The 20658-nt window shown below is 38.7% G+C and overlaps 2 protein-coding genes across 3 annotated transcripts; both read right to left on the bottom strand.

Moving 5' to 3' along the window:
- Window positions 1-296: 296 nt before the first annotated feature.
- tmem169 (transmembrane protein 169) lies at window positions 297-4555 on the bottom strand. 2 transcript variants are annotated; one of them, XM_022740809.1, is made up of 3 exons: window positions 4454-4555; window positions 3408-3817; window positions 297-2955 (listed from the first exon to the last, which is right to left on the bottom strand). In XM_022740809.1, exons 2-3 carry the CDS (start codon window positions 3679-3681, stop codon window positions 2321-2323), a joined length of 909 nt encoding a protein of 302 aa, XP_022596530.1. In that variant the 5' UTR covers window positions 3682-3817; window positions 4454-4555; the 3' UTR covers window positions 297-2320. The 2 variants fall into 2 exon arrangements, with proteins under 2 accessions (XP_022596530.1, XP_022596531.1); XM_022740810.1 differs by having other exon boundaries at window positions 3414-3817.
- A 4910-nt stretch (window positions 4556-9465) lies between these two features.
- On the bottom strand, window positions 9466-19302 carry pfkl (phosphofructokinase, liver type). The gene is made up of 22 exons (XM_022740444.1): window positions 19054-19302; window positions 18008-18081; window positions 17826-17903; window positions 16602-16791; window positions 16283-16448; window positions 15600-15644; window positions 15409-15517; window positions 15175-15270; window positions 14604-14696; window positions 13803-13928; window positions 13639-13703; window positions 13407-13470; window positions 13127-13273; window positions 12978-13048; window positions 12154-12241; window positions 11917-12069; window positions 11227-11391; window positions 11077-11138; window positions 10406-10517; window positions 10147-10246; window positions 9941-10046; window positions 9466-9849 (listed from the first exon to the last, which is right to left on the bottom strand). Exons 1-22 carry the CDS (start codon window positions 19136-19138, stop codon window positions 9702-9704), a joined length of 2343 nt encoding a protein of 780 aa, XP_022596165.1. The 5' UTR covers window positions 19139-19302; the 3' UTR covers window positions 9466-9701.
- Between the last annotated feature and the right edge of the window lie 1356 nt (window positions 19303-20658).

Genomic DNA, 20658 nt, shown 5'->3' with positions numbered 1-20658 from the left:
AGTAAATGAATAAAAACATAATATCCATAGAATAAAACTGTTTAATAAATTGGATTTTCCATTTCTATTAATTTATTTTATAAATGTTCTTTCCCTACATAAAGATGGGAAAATAAGGTCGGTACATAAACTTTCTCCACACTCCAATAAAATTCTTGAGGGGAAATACTAAAACCTAAAATTTCCAGAAAAATTACAGAGGTCATGGACCACACCTCACCGTCTTCAGTTGTATAGTAGTCATGGTCTGGTCTCATTTGTGCAGATTTGACACAGAGTAAGTTGTGTGTTTTAACTTTTAATTGTTTTAACATTAGTGTAACAAAATCTGAGGGTAAAACGGGACAGTACAAGTTGGTAAGGATGTATTGGCCCTAACATTTTTAGTAGACTACTGAGCTTGCACTGGGACATATGGATTTTCTTCAGTAGGCATAATCAGATCTCAAAGCACACATAACTATGGAGCATACAATGCAGAGATATATGCTGACTTTTCCCATTAATTGTGAGTGTATGTAACCACCAGAAACAGTGACCTGCTGTGCATTGTTCTGTGACATGAAACAAAATGTTGTTTTCCACAATATAAATTAAAAAATTAGCACATAGTTGCAATGTAATAATACACTTTATTTAATTTGTCTTTACTTTGCATCCTGTGGATTCACATGTAATGTGGAATACAGATTCAACCCACAACCACTGATTCATGTCTTTACCTGTGAGAAAGTAAAATGAAGTTACTTTACCCAATCAGGTCTAAACATAAACATTTGAATCAATAAATAACCCCGATCTGCTATGTATTTCAATCAGTTAATGACTGCTGTTTGCAATACATTTATTTCAAAGTGTACTCTACTTAAATATTTAAAATAAATTAAAGCAACATTCAAAATATGACTGTATGGAAATGTAACAGGAATTCTCCAGTACAAAATTACAGAGAACTTTACTCGTGCATGGACCAAAATTGAGAAGACAAGATCACAGACTTGTTTTTATGGTGGTGTCTAAAACATATAAAAAAACATGGCAAAACAAACATAAACTGACCAAAGAAATGTCTGATTCGTCAGCTTGTCCTGACTATGGCTTCTAATCATGGCTAAACTAACTCCCTAGTGCCCCTGTGGAAACATGAGTTGTTGTCCTACCTCCTTTCCTCCCACAGTCTTTGCACATTGTTTATGCACTCTGTCAGCTCCAAGTACCCTTCAAGTACAGAGCACACAACCCACGACAAATGGAATCTTAATTATAATGAGCCAAGAGGTCCAGAAACCAATAAGCACTCACTCACTAGGACACTTCCTGCCCCCATGTTTGATGTGTTTCAGTTTGTTTGGGAAAATTTGATGAAACACAAACCCATAAAGGAATATGCACCATGTAAGTCTAATATGATATTTTATAGGATCACATTCTAGATTTTTTCTTGTTGTCAACAAATCCTATGAAAAGTCAAAAATTAACAATGGAGTCATTGGTTCCTTCATTACCATGACTGACACACATTAAACCTGGATTTGTTGCCCCTGAGGCAGTTGCCCAATTTTCCTAGTTATTCCATCTTTGCTTAAACTATAACTTGATTGATTATGATAACTTCATATACAAGACGGTGTTGCCTTTGAAATGCATGCTGTTTTTGATGTCAGTGCACAGCACAGTGACCACATACATTTAATTACAGATATTTACAGATGAAGTGAAACTTGATTGAACTTGCAGGACTAATGTTTGTATCAGTGTCCACAGCCACTTAATGAAAACTGCAGGAATCAAGGTCTATATGTATAAAAAGGTCTTTGAGTCGCAGTGCTGTTCCGTAATTATTGGAGGCCATTTAGTGATCTGAGGGGGGCTGTGATGACCACAACCTGTAAGTAAAAAATGACCCAAAATAACCACTTCCCTGCTCAGAGTTCAATGTTTTACAACTTTGTAATAATGGTTCCTCCCCTTAGGCCAGTTCAGGCAGTGTTTCATATGCTGTCATTTACAGAAGAGCATAGTGGAATTGCTTAAAAATACTTTCCTGTTATTTTGACGAGAAATTCCTATCAAAAATTCCTTAGAATTTGTTTCTTCTAGAGCTTTCAGCAAAATCTCAAGGCCTTCATCAGCAGATGAAGTTTGCTCAATAAGTCAAGTAAGTGGACCTTGAGATAGAGTTTTCATCACACTAGACCCAAGGTCAGAAATGAACCTTTAAGATGAATTTTCTGTGAGGAATCTCAATGAAATGATTAAAAACACTTGCAACTTTGACCCCATTATCAATGTGTGCCTTGGAACTCAGCATCACCCTGTTTCACACTGATGATGTCTGTGCAAGTTCACTGGGGGCCTTGCTCTGCAGAGTTCCAGAAACAGTGTCAGAGTCCAGAAGCTCCACTATGCTATAGGGAGAACAATCCTCCAGCCCCAGCTTCCCACAGGCCCAGCCACAGAAGCCTTTCTCCAGGTCTCGCACCGCCTGCCACCACTCGCTGAAAGCCCAGGACACCTGCACCACAGCAGAGTACAGAGCCAGAGACAGCGCCATGGGCATGATGAGCATGGGGTAGAAGATGATAAGGAAGGGGCATATTGTAATCTTGTGCCAGAACGTCCGCTCTTCATTGTACACCAGGAAGACATTGTACCAGGTGAGAGTGCCATAGTAGAAGGAGGTGATGAAGGAGAGGAGGAAAATCACAGGTGCGCAAGAGATGCTCCACAGGACAACATGGGGTCCCTGGCACACACCTAAGCTGCAGGTGCGTTTAGAACCATCCCGTGCCTCGCACTCGGCATCAAGACGTTCCTTTGACTTGGCCAGATCCCTGAGTTCCTTCTCTGTCAAAGTGACATGTATGTCCACCACCTGACCCTTCTTCTTGCCACGGGTGATGGTGCCTGTCAGGGTCACGTAACGGCTGTCTGGAGGAAGGCTCCATCCTCCACCTGTTAAGAGATAACATGATATAAGAATTTACCCATGTGACAAATAACAAAGACAAGCTTCCCTTCATTTGTGCATCCTATTTATTGGGAGCTAAACTACAATAAACCACAGTAGGACCATAGACACTATGCGATATTGAGCCCGCAGCACTCCAAAAAGTCTATTTGGTGTACCTTAGTGTAGACATGTGGCTAAGTGAGATTAATTTGTGTGTTATTTTTATTCAAAAGTATTTTATGTCATACCGTCCCATCATTGTCATGGCCCCATTTAAGTACAAAACATCACAATAATCCTTAGTTTTGCTCACATAAACTTGATTTGCATGGTAAAAATTGCTTGTCATATGTCGAACACATGACTGAGCTGTTAAACTAAGACACCCTTTCCTTCAGGAATAATAGCTGTAATCTGGCCTTGTGATTTTAACAGAATATGCCACCCCACTCACCTTCACCTGTGGGCGTGCAGAGGAATTTAGCTCCCTCCTCAGTGCTCCTCTCCGCTCCCTCCTCACTGCCTTGGTCCTCTCCAGGCGCCCTCTCCATTTCAGAGCGGTAGATAATAATGGACTCTGGACGCATGTCTTTCTTCTTCCTCCTCTTCCTCCTTATGGAGGGCCCCACTTCTCCATCGTCCACATGATTCCCTGATGTGTCCGATCGTAAGGAAATCATCTGGGGGCTGCCCTCTCCTTCTGTCTGAGGCTCCTCTACCTGTGCCATGCTCTCACCTGATGCAGTAAACTCTTTGACTCTTAGACGTTTTGATGGGTTATATATGGACACTAGTGAAATCTGGAGCAGCACAAACTATGTCCACCCATTGTGTTCAAGTTTTCAATCTAATAAAGATTTCCAGCTGAATGCACAGTGATAAGAGCACACACACACAAACAAAGAGTAAGAGAGAGAGAGAGAGAGCAGAGAGAGAGAGAGAGAGAGAGAGAGAGAGAGAGAGAGAGAGGATGCCATTAAAAGCAGGTTTGTTTTTTACAGTCACAATAATCCTGTATGTACAGTGGTCCTGGCCTAGATTCTGCACAGTCGCCTAGTCTGTGATGATGACCAATAACATCTACCAAATGTCATAATCACTGATGTAATGGCATTTAAGTACCTGAAAAGACCAAATCACAAAGCATGATATATTTGCTCAAAACAGGAGGGGGGAGGGTGTCTCTCTTTTGCATGACAGCGCACCGATACTCTCAGTAGAAACGCTCCGACCTCAGTCCGTGCACATCATCCCATCCTCCTCTTTACAGAAATGATAGAATGACTACACCATTCATAAACGGATTGTGGAGCTTTTCCCCAAAGAATGTATTATATGATAAGATCAGAGACGAGGGGGTAAAATCGACAAAGCAACCCATTCTTCGCACAGCTGATCCCCTCCCATTTAAATCCCACCCATGTCCGCTCTTTGTCTGCAGACGCCAGCCGGCGAACAACATGTACTGAAACTAGAGCTGAAAATAAAATGTAATCTTACCTTCAACAGACTGGACGAGCCGCGGATAGATAAACAATGCCGTGTGAGGACAGATCACTGAATTAGTATGACACATTGCAGCAGCCCATGCATCATAGCGCTGCTTTTGCTGATACAGATGCGCTACGCAAAATGATTTCCAGAATAGCACTAAACCCGCCCCTCTAACCTCTGTCACACCAGTCCTATGACCAATCCCCACCATCCCTGATCCCACTGCTGTCATGTGAACATGGAAATATGATGGGGGGTGGAAACCCACCATGTCTACTGATGGCACGTTATCATTCCCAGAGAATGGCGACCTATCTAAGCAACACATTTTAACTTAAAAAGAAATCATATAATCATAGATGAAGTTTACATTTTTCTACATTGAATAGGCTAAGGCATGAGCATCTATTGCCTCAGTTGAATAAATCTTTATGGCCATGATTTTTAATTTAAATAAATTATGTTAAACATTGCACTATTTATATGGGCTAATAGCACCATATGATTTCTATACACTTAATTGAATACATGCACAAATACATAAGCATTGTATACAAAAATCATTGTAAGCAAGGTTATAAATGTTCAAGTATAAGTGTTCACTAGCTTTCATGTAAGACAAAATAAACAAATTGTTAATCATTCAGTTGTTTGTACAGACAGGGTCGTGTTTGACCATCAACTATTGTGAACAGCTGACAAACGTTTGCCAAATTTAATATACAAGTTAAGACAGTAATACTACTAGCTGATGTCAGAATTACCAAACTGTGGAAAGTGCAACTAAATTACATTTAAAAGATCATGGTAACTTACATCTCTTAATTAAAATAACTTACAAATGAATACCGCGTCCTTCCACGCATAACTGAGAAGACTAAAATTCATTAAGTCCTTTTCTGTTGAACGGGCGTTGAACTGTTGCTACTAACGTCTGGACGGTTGACAGCAACAGTAGCTTGTTTTACAGTTGAGAGAGGAGTCGGCTAACGTTGGTGTAAAAATGAACGACGAATATGCACTTAATAATATCGACAGCCTCCTCTTTAAGTTAGGTATGTTGTGTTTTTGAGCTTATTGTAGGCTAATAGTTGTACTTTTCTTGAAATTCCATGTTTGTAATGATTTACCGTTTGCTAACTTGGCTGCTTGGCTAAGTGATGTCAGTAGCAAGCTAGCTACTGACAACCTAAGTCAATTCAAGTGAGCAACTCCATAAGATAGCACTTTTAAGATATAGGTAACTGTTTTGTTTTTTATAGCTCTTCAAACTCGGGAACTTTCCCAAAAGAAGAATGATATCAGCCAACGAATTAAAGGTATGCCAAAATAAAAATTAGCCATTTGTATGAAAGACTGGCTTTAATATTGAAACAACATACTAGCCTAAAGGAAGACATTGAACAAGTTAGCTCTATGATGGAGACCTTTTCTTTTCTTTTTTTTTTATTAATATCATAGCATTTTTGTCATGTAAAATCGTGTCCCTTAAGTGTTTATTTGTTTGTCAACAGTTTGTAGTGCTGACATTGCTCAGAAGAGGTCTTGCACTGAAACACTCCACAGAAATATCAAGAAACTTGAGGAAGAAATCAGGGTGAAGCAGAGCACTGTGGCACATAGTAAAGCAAATGCAAAAAGGTATGATGACTAGGCCAAGCCATGATTTACCAAGGTGACACATAATCTAATTGTACACATTAACATAAATAGTGCTGTATAGTATGGATATTCATATATTGCTACTTGTCATCCATGTAACTTCAGCATGAAGGCCACTAAGAGCCTGCTCCTTCAGTATGAACAAACACTGAAAGCTGAACTTGAGAGCAGAAAAGCCAACTACAACCATGACATGTGGGTCCACTTACCTATTGTGTGTAACTATGTTTAATACATCTTTTGTGTGTTCTAATAAACAAAATTCAATTGTTCTTAATTTTAACCCAACAAGGGGAGTCTATGAAGAGAGGATTGCAAGCTACAAAAAGATATTCCAGTCTCATAAAGAATATTATTGCCAAAATCCTCTGGCTCAAAAGCTCATCAGGCTGCAGGCTGAAAAAGAGGAGATTGAGTGCAGGATCAAGGCCTGTGATGGTCAAATTATAATGAAACAGACGGAGCTGGACCATCTCATTGGTAATAAACTTTTTATGCATAACAAGTTGTGATTAAATATTTACAGCTCTTTATGCAGTTGATTTCTGTCTGACTAGGTCCAGCAGGCAATTCTTCTACCGAGAAACTACCAGATAGGTATCTTTCTGTAAATCTTATAGATAACAAAGAATAATGACACATATCCTCTGGCAAAACATAGTTTTTCTCTGATTGATTCTGATTTCTTTCTAGTGTTTCTGGGCCCATCAATGAATCAGAGAAACAATTCGATCCACAGACAGAGGAGGACAGTGATTCTGCTGTCGACATCTCTCTTCATCTCAACCAAGCGAAGGTACTTGGCTGTCCAAAGTCCAGATATATAAAATTCAGTTCTATGCCAATTGTAAACACCGTTTATGCAAAATGAAAACTAAGTCGAAGCTGTTCGTTCTTAAAAGCATCATATTATAAGTAGCCAAACAATTAAATGTGAACAAATGTTGCAGAATGGTCAAAAAGTATCTGTAGAGGCAAATGCTAGAGATATTCATGAGGAACAAAAGGTTCAGGATGCTACCGCCTGTGGTCCTGACCCCGAAGAAGCAAGCAATGAGTTGTGGTCATATGAACAGTTGGATGGTAAGTGGAGAAAAGTCTCATATGCATTTCAGTGAATGCCAACACCTTTACACACAATGTTCCTTATGTTTTGGTGTTTATGTTACACAAAACCTAATCAGTGAAATATTTATTTCTTCAGAGCAAAGTTGGCCAGATGGGATGCATGCAAATGAGCAGGAAAAGGAAACAGAACTACAGGGCCAAGCCATGGTAATGCTCATCTACTGTACAAGATTACCTTAAAATGGCTTCTTACTGCTGGTATCTTGCCAGAGTATATCTTTCAGATACTCTCCACTACTGAACCATACTGTATCCACCCTGAAAAAAAGGAGATGAAAGTACTTTTATTTAAGGACCCTCCACTTATATAAGTTCATAAGATCACTTTACTTATCAAAATGAGTACAGCCCAGCTTGTATTTTGTATTGTCTTATGTGGCTCTGGAGGAAGATTTCTGTAGTCTATGAAAGTAACCTTGATGACATCTTCAGAGTTACTTTGGCTCAAGTGTCAATGTTATCAGTTTTCATTGACATCTATTTTCCTTCAAATTATGACTCCCACTGTATCCCTGGAATCCTGAGTAACCAATTACATTGTGTGTATAAAAGGATTAATTTTTCACATGTATTTTTTTCATTAAATTATGTAACTAAAATGTGTTTTATCAGATTGTATCAAATACTGGCATTATATATACATACTGCAAATGCCATTTTATAGGTTTCTGTCTTCCTGTAGGAAACGCTTTTTCACTCATTTCTGCATAGGAACAACAATCTACTGTGTCACAGGTGGAGGATGCAGTGGAGGACAAGGTGGAGGAAGAAATAGGTACAAATGAAGATCAAACACCAGGTGAAGAGGACAATGAAGGACTCACTGCTTTTCTTCAGTCATCTCAAGAAACTAATCAGCCCTCCCCAGCAAAAATGACAGCTGCACCTTCAACTCCAACATTCCCATTTAAGTAAGGTTTTGTCTAAGTTGTCCAACACTTCATATCCCTGCAAAGACAGCTACTGAGAGCTATGTTTCATGTGTTCACTTCAGCTTCAGCCCTACCAGCTCCCCACATCAAAGGACCTCTGATACCAAATCTCCAGCTTTCCTGTTCTCTCTGAACTCTGATCCTAGCACCCCAGGCTTCTCTGGATTTGGATTTGACGAGGGCACATCACAGGATGAAGTGAGTAGCTAGCAAAAGGAATAAACGATTTGACCGAAATCAATGTTTCTTAGTTTTTTGAATTACCTCCAGGTTTCTTTGCAGGACACATCTTTTGCTTTCACCAACCCTTTTTTCAGCCAGAAGGTACTGCCTTTTTTACTGGAAACTCTCATTTTTCATACAGTACTCGAACTAGAACAAAAATACAAAACTCTGTTCTACTCTTTTCAGAAAACCACAGAATCAAAGTCTTCTCACTGTAAGTACCAAATCAAATCTATATTTGTGATGTGTGTTACTTGCTTTGAACTACATTTGTGTAAATGATTTTGCAGGTGCTGAGTTTCTGTTTGACCAATCTGAGCAAAGTGAAGACTTTCAGTTTGCCTTCACCTCCAAAAGCCCTCAGACAACTAACAAAGATAAGACCATGGGAGAATTTCCATTTTCGTTCAACTTTTGAGAGTTATAAGAAAACATCCAGTTCAGACGAGTTCCTAGCTTATTAACTTCAGTAATGTTCTCATTTAGTGGGCAATGAAAAATTCTCAGGGTAAAAGTTCATTATTTAACACCATTATAAAATTTATAAGACTTAATCAGTTAAGCGAAATTTGCCAGATGTGAATAGCATTTTTAATTTTTATTCTGTTCAGTGGTTGCTATTTATTTATCTGTTTAACCTAACTTAGTTTATTTCAAAAACTATTCACATTACAATGAACATATTTTTAACAGTGTCATAGTTGGATAATATTTTATTAAAGACAGATATGGCATCGGTATCAAAAATAATACACAAGTCCATATTTCTTTACAGTGTAATAAACTGCTTATTTTGTGATTTGCTGTTCAGTTTGCATCAATGAATGACAGGCAGTGATTCAGTTCTACATAGTGTATAAATAAAATGAAATTAATACCTCACTGCTCCCATGAGCCATTTAGTATTTTGTCTGTGAAGTTGGGATTTCTTTTGTATGTGATTTTAATAGCAAACCACAACACATACAGTTTGCTTTATATAATACATATAGTCGTAAATTAATAAAATTTTAGCTTCGTGGCACACCTGGCTGTGATTTGACAATACAAAGACTTGCTTGGAACAAGGGATAGCAAAATGTTCTGTATTTTAAAGCCTCATTCAATAAATGAATACTTGCAGTACACTTTAACATTATTTACAATACTGTAGCTACTATGACACTGACAATGGATTGAAATCAATGCTGGCTTTCTAAAGCTGATTGAAAATCATTCTTAAAATCTGAAGTCTGTTAAGAAACAAAGGATGGACAGATCAGGGTTTTAAAAAAAAGTGCAGAGAGTATTCTGTAGTTTCAGAGAGTCTAGAACCCAGAATCGATGCTGATGGAGCGTCGAGTCACGTGTTCAATCTCTCCTGGGACATATTCACAGAAGCTGGTTTGATACTTGGCCAACATTTTTAGCATCGGCCGCAGATCAGACCACCACTGGACCTTGGGCATCCGGTGCCTGAAAATCAGTGGTATACAGTAGTTCATTTATTAGTAAGACTAATTAATACTGAACATTTGTTATTTCACAAAACACTGAATTTGCTTACTCAAAATCAGTCACAGCCTTCAGTTCAGTGACGGGGTTGAATGAGATGACCTTCCTGTTGAGGCCAAGCACACATGCTGTATCTGGTGAGTTGGCAAACACACGGCCTGGTGGGGAAAATGGTGAAACCATTAGATCACTCAGGTTTGACTCTGGGTTTCTGAGCAATTAATTTATATAAGCTATGACTTTATACAGTAACTCTACCTTGTCTGAAGTTTTCTGTCAATCTCTCGGAAATCCACTGGATAGCCCTCACACCCAACTTTGTGCCAAAATTTCTATCAAAGGGAGAAGGTGCCCCTCCCTAAAGCACAAATACACAAACTGAGAATTAATATGTTGCAAGACTCTTGTCACTTTACAGTATATGGGTGTCACATATATTGTCAGCGTGACTGATATCATTTGTAAACTGCTAAACTCTTTTTCCAGACTGGATGAATCTCATACGGAGGCTTCACACCTGCTGAAGGTGTCCTAACACATTGACTCTGCAGTCAAAGATGCCCTTCCCCTCTGATGAATACAGCCTATGGATGAAATCCGTAGTGTAGTTTTCATGGCATTTTTCATTCCTGTTATGACAGAGAATAGGATCAGCAAAGGAAAAACTACATCCAACAATGTTTCATATACAGTGTGATTTTTTTTTTTTATTATTCCTAATGACCATGGCCGTTCCATCACTTTGGTCCAGACTGAAATATCCCAACATTTTGATGTATTGCCATGAAAGGCTCAGACTCAGGCTTAGACTAAACATAAACTAGCCAAAATGTTGAGTTTGTCCAAAAACTTTGATTTATGACCTGTATGACCTGTATACTGTACTTTGTGTTAAGCAAATGTTAACATGCTAACACACTAAGATAAGGCGATGACCCTGATAAATATTACCCGATAAACATCAGCATGTTAGCATGGTCACTGCAAACATATTAACATGCTGATGTTGGCATTTAACTTAAAACCCTGTATCTTGAGTACAGTCTAACAGAGCTTGTCTCTTGTTTTAAAAAAAAAGTACATACACACTAACACCATTTAGTATGCCTACAATAGATAACTTGATGGCCGCAAAAAAGCTTCATGAGCTTCATGAGGACATCGTTACAGTGAATTACTGTTGTGTACCTCAGTACTAGACCCCGCTGGATGTCCTTCTTCATCTTTTCAGCTAAATGCTCCACATTGGTCTGTCAAAAAGCCAGATCAATAAAAAGACAGAAAGCTGTGAACATTTGTAGATAAAAGAAACAACACAGGTTTTTCTGTTGGTCTTACCTTTAAGTCATGGATGTTGAAGGGGTCTTCAAAGATGTAGGCTGCGTCAGCACCCACAGCTATACCAGTGGAGGTTGCCAAATAGCCACAGAATCCACCCATTGTCTCCACCACAAACACTCTTCTCTTGGTCCCAGTGGCAGACTGCTTGATCTTGTCACAACCCTGACGAGGAAATTGAAATGGCAGTGTGAAAAGGAGATAATTGATGGCAGGGTCAAAGTATGAGTGTGGAAATCAAGGAAGAGTTAACTACCCATCTCCTATACTGTATGTCAGTTTTGGAGCTCACTGTGCAACTTCTAGAAAAAGCAAAAGACAGACCAGAAAGGAGCAGCTTGAAAAGACATAAGCTGCTCCTCTAGGGAAAGACTTTTATTTTTTTGGAGAAAGCACTACTGGTGTCTTATTTATGAGCTTTTACCTGGTGTGGTGCTTAATATAGATTTACAGGAGTTAACCAGAGGACTGCCTGTCTAAACCTCCTTCCTCACAAAGTTTAAAATTAAAAACAAAATCTCTTAATACTCGCTGTCTTCTCAGTTTTTATTATGTATGAGGAGTTCAAAGTCTAGCTAAGTAACACAGCAGCTTTTTGATGTGATGTTTTCTGGCGTGGTTCAGTCCCCATTCATCTTAATCCTGAAACATCAAAGTCACACAGTTAATGTGCCATCTGCTCAGCGTTACCTCCATGGCAGCATTGACAGCAGTGTCTGCTCCCAGGCTGAAGTCAGTTCCAGGGACGTTGTTGCTGATGGTGGCAGGGATTACACACATGGGGATGCATAACTGATCGTAGTGATTCCGGGCTTCAAACAGCTGCAGCACACCTCGGTACCCCTTTGAACATCATCAAGAGGTAGATTGAAAACCACTCTGATGTTAACACTGACACTATGAAGTTATACAGGACCAATACGCTACCTCAAACCCTCCAATGACAAGCAGAGCCGAAATGTTGAACTTGGCAATGGTTTGCGCAATCTTCTCCATGTGTTGGTTTGGAAGAGTCCTGAAGATGCACATTAAACAGACATTAAAAATCACATAAAGGGGCACTCCAGCAATTTTACATGCCCATGGCAATTTGCTAGTCAGAGAGAGTATTAGACAACCTATGAAAACTTTTGTATAATTTCTCCTGTAGCTCTGGAGGACGCTTGGACAAGCCTGAGAAAATAAGTCACTCTGGTCACCTATATTTGGCTTGGTGAGCAAATATGTTTACTACAGAATCTGCAATACAAACTGGGGTCGCTGAATTGAAAGATGTGATTGGTAAGGTCTAACATGACATGATATTGAGTTGCCTTATAGAAAGTGTGGGATCCAGTGATTTTGGAGAATGACACAAGTAGTACAAGGGAATAGAAGTCAGGATATTTCAGGCTCTGCTAGGTCTAGGCAATGTGGACGAAATCTCCTATTATATTATATATATTATAGTACAAGTTATTAGGTATATTAAAAAGGTAATTATATTAAAATATCAATATATATTGTGAGTAAATTTAAATAGTACATGGATGTTTTTAGAAAATTAAATACCTGACAAATGAAGTTACTCCAGAGATATGACAAGGATCCTTACCACAGTAAAAACAGTATTGTTGGTATATGTCATCATATTGCCTCACTGTATGCTCTCACTTTTTTCATCTATATGGAGATACATTACTAAAAAGTTGGAGTTCTGTTAAAATAGTTTTATAGAATTTCTATAGAAATTAAAGGGTCCTGCTGCTCACCGTTTTGTCCCCAGCAGTGAGCCCCCTTGACCCGTCCATCCCGCCACAGTGTGCCACTCCATCTCAAAAAGCTGCCGACAGACAACCGTCAGTACAGAACAATTTCCTCTTCAAGGTGGTTAAAAAAAAATAGAGACAGAATGACTTACCGCTCCATTGGCAAGTCCTTGAAATCCATCATTGACAGCGTAGACCTTGTGTCCGTGAGCAAGTGCTAATCTCACAGCTGACCTCACCGCTGCATTCATCCCTGCAGCTGGAGCTCCCACATTCAGAATAGCCAAAGAGAAATTGCTCTGTGGGAACATGAGTTAGATGTTATTGATAGGCACATTTGAGTTGAAGTTTTGTGATTCTTCTTCATGTGTTAAAGCAAGGATCATACAGTTTGTGTGTGTACATGTGTGTTTATGTTAGTGAGAGACTTACCTCAGTCTGGGCAGCCTTCTGGAAGGCAAGGAGCTTGTAGATGTTCCAGTTGTTTTCGAAACTCCTAGGAGAACATCATTGGTTTTAGCTTGTTTTTAATTTGCACGGAAAAAAATCAATCGCTTGCATGATGAAATGAATCCGAATGGACTTAGTTGAAATACATCATGGCAGTTTTGCATAATTTTTATATGAACGGTATAACTACTCAATATAAATGAATATATCTCACCCGCCACGCAGTTGAACAGCCTCAGCAAACTTCTTCTCATTCATGGCCTTCTGCACCAACTTAGTCTGCAAACAGTGGTAAAAGTTTAAAAATACAGCAAAGCTCCCACTGTTTGTGTTTTATGTCCATGAAAATGAATAATAGAAGAGAGGAGAGAGACTCACCATCTCTACACACTCCATTAGAGGAAGGCGAACTGCATGGTTACCTGACAGGCCGATGACACAGGCTGGGGTGCCAGGAGAGGCCTCCAACAGGGCAATCACTGCCTCCACACCCAACTTACTGCTCTGAAAACAAAGTGTGCACATACAGTACATGTCCATTTAAATGTATGAATGTTGGAGATTATCACCTCCTACTCATTAGTAACGTTTGTGCTGGTTATGTGGATAATATGTCTAAATAAAATGCAGATTTAGCCATGTTTATGTTTACTCGCACATGAAACTGGGAAGTGTAATCATATATATGTAAATGTGGTTGTCCCCACATGACTTGGATTTGTGACATACAATTTTGATTTCTAACTGAACACTACAAAGTCAGGTTTATCCCAGATAAACATCCACCGACTTTGTAATGTTCTAAATCACAACATCTCATTGTGTATTACAGCACCAAATACACAGGCCACTTACAAAAAGCAAAAGGAGAAATTGCACAAAAACTGCTGTGCATTTTTTGTAGTGAGATTTATGTTGCAATGATTACCAACGGTTAAGCTTGCACACTGATTTAGACCAGTGGTTAAACCCTTGACCAGATCTTTGTTTGTGGTGTCTTATTAAGAGATCAATTAGAGATTAATGGACACCTAGCAGCCAGTCAGAAAGACATATTTTCCTTGGCCTTTAGGCAGCTCAGCTCTGCAGTTTATAAGCAATTAAACGTTAAAACTACAGCTGAGAAAAATAACTACCTCAACAATTTGTTCAAAATATAAAATATGTTGTTCAACTCACCAGTATTCTGTCAAACGCTGAGGGAGTTCCTCCTCGCTGAACATGGCCGAGTACTGTTACTCTGGTGTCATAACCCAGCCGCTTCACCACCAGCTTCAAAAAGGACATGGAAGCATTTCAGTGTATTGTTGATTTGTCATTCACTAGACGAAACACAACTGAGAGAAAACTCTTTAACAAACATTTGGCAGGAAACTCTTCAAAAGCATTTTTAAAAATCAAAGTTTCAGTATTTTCGTCCAACAAACAACATCCTGTCCTTAATATGTCCCTTTAGGGATTAGACAAATAATTGACAAAGCAATATATGATATATATACTGGTTATATATATATATATATATATATATATATATATATACTGGTTATCAGTAAACTCGCATAAATATCACAATACACTCTAGGTTGATTTGGAGTATAGGTGTAGCCTTCATTTGAACACTGAACTGATTTCTTTTAGTTTAACCTTTGCCTATTTAAAATCTGAATAATGATTCAACATAAAATTACCTCTTGGTTGGTGAGCAACTGTTACATACAGTATAGTACCGTCCTTAAATTATTAAACTTACATCTTTTATGTAAGTTGAGGAGATGGGCTTGCCATTTCTGTCAATGGCTCCTTCTGCGACGATTATAATGTTGAGTCTTGACCCTGTTATGCGGCTCTGGAGGTAAACAGACAAACACATGCATTAACCACTAAGTGATTAAGCACAATCCAGCTTTTAAGTCCTGTATTTTATCTCTATTCCTGAAATGCTTGTAGATCTAACTTACATTGTGCTACAGTTTTTGTCACTTACCCCCTCTAGACGGGCACACATACGATCCTCCCAGCCCTCATGAGGAGGATCCTCTGGAATGAAGAGCCAGTCCGCCCCAGATGCCAGTGCTGACACCAAGGCCAGGTAACTAGAGCAACAACACAATACTTTATGTTTTATTCGGTGGCAGCGTATAAATGATAGCAAAAAAAGGTCAAAGTGTTACTCACCCACAGTGTCGCCCCATGACTTCCAAAACAAAAGTGCGCTGGTGGCTGTAGGAGGTGCACAGCAGTTTTACTACAACAGGCTAATAAACTTTTTCAGCAGCTATGTGAGCAGACAAACAGAGAAGTTTTAGATTGCAGCAGCGTAACGCGATGCAAGGGAGCAAGTCTGGACAAGCTCATAGAAATCATGCCTAAGAGACCTGAATTGGGGAATCTGCTATAACAAAACTTGGCTTAGATGATTGCGTCCCGCCCGACAATAAATCATTACATTATGAAGGTATGAGCCTGAGATAGAGCTACAAATAACATAAACATAAAAAAATATTTCATCATCAGTTTATCTGCAGATTAGTTTTCACAATTAAACAATAAATCATTTTTTGATAAAACTGTGTAATATGCCCAAGATCATTTCTATGGGCCCAAGGTGACATCTTCAAGAATCTGCTAAGAAAGAGTGTTTAGCATCTTTCCAAAAAAGCCCATTAATTTTCTGTTGATATAAATCTATTCACATTTTCCCCATTAAAGCACCACTGTGTTCTTGTTATATCTTCATCCTCTGTAACTCATTTAATAAGAATTACTGACCAAATCACTTTGTGACCTAACGATAATCACTTTGATGAAACACCAGCTGCTTCATTGCTGTCACTGTTCAACATCACACAGTGTCTGACCTCTGCGCAGTGGTCATGATGGCATCAATTATCTCCATGATGCGGTGCAGTGCAGAGTCTGCTCCGATGGTCATGTCAGTGCCGCAGAAGTCGTTGTCTATGGAGCCAACAAGCCCCACGATGTTCAGGTGATCATGCTGCTTGGCCAGGGTGTCTGTGATCCGTCCTGAAGTAGCACAGACACACACACACACACATGAATGAAAGAGGATTCCATACTCTTGAAAATGAAATAATGCCTCAAAGGACTATTTCACCATAGAATCCAATTGTATTAAAGCCATGTTTCCTCATCGACAGTTTCTTGAGAGCACTTTACCTTTCTGTACGAGCTCCGCCAGCAAATCGCTCCACTCACTGCGGAAGATGTTGGCTCCGGTGAGGCTGCCGTCACCACCACACACACACAGGTTGGTGATGCCTTTCTTCACCAGGTTGAAGGCGGCGGCAAGTCTGCCCTCACGAGTTGGGAAGGTCTTGCATCGGGCACTGCCAATCACGGTCCCACCCTGCAGCAGAGACATCATGTAATGTATCAAATCAAATCAAATCAAGTTTATTTATAAAGCATATTTAAAACAACCAGAGTTTTGTACAATAAATAACAATGGAAAAAAACATGACATAGTAACAGCTAAAATGTGATGTCTTAACTATCTGAGACATACAGGGAACAGTTTGAAATAAACAAGTCACAACAAGTCACAAAGCAGTTCAGTGAAGGCAGACAGGGCATTGTAATCTGTCATTGACAAATTTGTTCACGCTCTGGCTCCCAAAGGGATTTTTCATGGCCAATGGAGATACTTTTGCAATGCCGTCTGATGCCAAACATTAACTGCAGTCACACTCAGCAAGACTCATACAGTAATCTGAATCAATCTGGATACAGGATGTTATGTTTGAACAGGACCAGTCGCAGTAAGATGATGTGATATAAACACAAGACATTAACACACCCATTGCATTGGCTTTAGAAAGCATGTGCCCTTCAACACACATCCAAAACAAGTCATACTATTGGGCAAAGCAAAGAGGACAATGGGAGTCCTACTAACTATCATTTGAATAGTGCTGCTTGCTGCATCTTCAGCTGATAAGGCTCAAAGCACATGCAGCAAAACCCCTTACCAGGTTATTACCAGTATTAGACAGGCAGGGAGACAACAGATGAGAGGAGATGGATGAAATAATGAAATTCCTATTAAAACCGTAGAAAGAATAAAGAGAGAGATTTAAGACAGAAACAACACAAACATAACAACAACATAAAGTCACAATACAATTAAGGCACAATAGGACTTGTATTCCAGAGGAGGTTTTGACATGTGACAGTAGGAAACGCATAGGTGTAAATAATAAAATGAATGGTGGTTCTGCTAATGTACTTAGAGCACAGTTTGTTACTGGCACACCTGAATATAACAGAGCCATCACTACCTGTGCTTTTCCTACTATGACAAGTCGAAACTATGAGAAAGGCCTACCATAGCTACTTTCACCACTGCTGTCAACAGTGACTGAAGATAATATTTTAACCTACCAGTTGGATGATGTTGGTCACACTGTGCCAGTGTGCCAGTTTGATGTTTTCTCCCCCGTCCACCAGGCCCTGGTATCCCTGAAAAGTAAAATGTATGTAGGACCGATCCCAGTCAAGAGCAAAGACCTAACTCAGTGTATGTATTCAATAGGGACACAAACAGGATGAAACAGCTTGTTTACCTCATGAATAAGATAGACCTTGGCCCCGACATAAATGCCCATTCGGGTCACAGCTCGGACAGCGGCATTCATCCCTGGGATGACAGTTGGACAAAAATATTAAGATTCAACTCTGCCTCTTAAGTCATTACACACAAGCGGTTGCACCATGGCCCTGGATGAAGAAATCAAACACTGTGGTGGATATGACTTCATTATCAGTTATTGGGCAAAGGTGCCATCCGCTCTGCAGAGGCTGTAACCACAGCCCCAGACAGGTATTGCTTGAACAATTCCTGACACGTACGCCACACTGTATGAATTACCAGTGCAAAAAGTACTTATATCTTACTGTACTTAATGAAAAGTAGCCATACTGTCTGAAATACTCAGTCTAAAAATACTCTGTTACAAGCAAAAGTCATGCATTTAAAATTTAACCTAAGTAAGAGCATTAGCATTAATATATATGTTAAGCACAGAAGTAAAAGTATGCATAATGCAGACTGGTTATTTCAGAATAAAGGAATATAATACTGGATTATAATTATTGGTGCATTAATGTGGGCATCAGTGTATTGTTGCAGTACTTAAAGGTGGGGTTAATTGTAAATATTCTATACACTGTGGCAGTCTGATCTTAACCCACAGTGATACATCATCATTTATTTGTTGATTATATTTTGCATTATTAATTTGAATAGTAAGTCAAGCAAGCAAAGTTATTAAAAGCAGAAAGTGCCAGGAAATGGAAATACTCAAGTAATAGCTCAAATTGTTATACTTGAGTAAATGTACTTAGTTACGTTCTACCTTTGTGAGCTACTGTACAGTATGGGTATATATGTATGCAAGCCCATACTTGACCTTTGACCCCGTAGTCATCTGAAGGTTAAACAGACACTGCAGAGATAGTTTGATCAGCTAGTATCCACTCAGCTGTCAGTAAATAAAGTACCACGGTTTCTTATGTTAACATGTGTGGCAGACAACAACATTTCGTATCTATACATGTATTTAAAGATTACAAACTGCATTATTATTCCAACTTGAAGTTTTCAGGTCACCTTGTGCATCTCCACCGCTGGTCAGCACTGCTATGGCCCGACCAGCTCCCGTCATCTTCAGCTTCTCCAAGTCCATCGAGGACATTTTGACGTCTTCAACCGAAAACAACCAAACTGTGTGAAAAGTGAGAAAATGTCCGTTAAAAAGCAAAAAAAAGTGGTTGGTTTGTGGGGTACGGGGTTAATTCAGATGTTGCTTCCTCGTTGACGGCGGGTGAACGCTCCCAGTGACATTTCCTCACCGTTTGACTCCGCCCTGTCCAAAGGGAAGCTCCTCGAGTACACTTGGCGCTTGTTTTATAACCCCGAACCGTCCGGCGACATACTTTCCTCTCTATCAGTTAGTCTTTTCTCATTACCCCGCCCACTCGCTGAACCCTAAGGTGTATAACAGGAGGTCCACAGCACGTACAACACGAGCTGATTTCAACCAGATTTCATCAGGGAGCCTATAACTGCGCCAGTTGTTTCAGGGAAAAGGCCCCAAATACATACACATATCCCAGCAGTGGTGGAGAATAACTAAGTATATTCATGTACTGTGCTTGAAGTACAATTTTGAGGTATTTGTTCTGTATTCAAGTGTTACATCTACTTACCATCAAGAGGCAAATATTGTCTTCATCTTCAGTTACTGCTTTTTATAATCCAAAATATGATCAACATGATGCACTGTTACCATAGAATGGGTAGCTATACACAGGAGTGAGTAGTTAAAATTAGCCAAACCAGCTGCAACATTAAAATTATCCTCACACGTTAATGTATAATTCAGTGATAAAATATACATTATTTTGAAATGATCAATTTATTTTGTTTATTCATTAATATGTTCATTATTATTACTTAATTATTATATAATTATCTGTTGTTTATTTGTGTTCTCATTTACTGTTACTATTATTATTATTATTATTATTATTATTATTATTATTAACACTACTGTTTTATTTTTATTATTTTATTTTTATTAATGTAAAATTCTAACTCTCATGTCAAAATGTCCTTTAGGATTTTCTTATTTAACAACATGTAAGGCTCAATAAAACAAGGTTCATAATACTAAAACCATTCTGCATAATGAGTGCTTTAATTTTTTGTAGTTTATATACATTTTGTTGGTAACACTTCTGTAGTTAGAGTAAAATTTTGAATGCATGATTTTACTTGTAATACAGTAAATCTACCTTGTATAGAAGATCTAAATACGTTTTCACCACTGTGCTTCAGCTATAGAAACTTAGAGCAAAAGCTAAGGAGGTCAAAATAAATGTATTAAATTTGAGTTTAATATTTCTATTTAAATATTGACATGCTATTGTCTCAGGGACTTATTTCTTTATTTGTTTTACATTTGTCTTAAGATTTATAATTAGGTCGGTGATGTGACTATAGTTGAGCTTATTTTAAGATAAGATAAAACTTTATTCATCTCAAAGGATAGTTTTGTACCAAAGATTCTCAGTATACAGGGTAGCCTGAAATAAATACATAAACTGGTAATATTGGTAAGGAAAATGGAACTTGAAATTTAAATTATTCAAAGAAATGTAACTTGTAATTTCATATCAGGGTCATAGATAGCTATCATGTCCTCAGTATTTT

The sequence above is a fragment of the Seriola dumerili genome, unplaced genomic scaffold, assembly GCF_002260705.1.
Source record: "Seriola dumerili isolate Sdu_G_001 unplaced genomic scaffold, Sdu_1.0 BDQW01000052.1, whole genome shotgun sequence".
NCBI classification, from domain to species: domain Eukaryota; kingdom Metazoa; phylum Chordata; class Actinopteri; order Carangiformes; family Carangidae; genus Seriola; species Seriola dumerili.
This window is presented reverse-complemented; position numbering and strand designations above follow the sequence as displayed.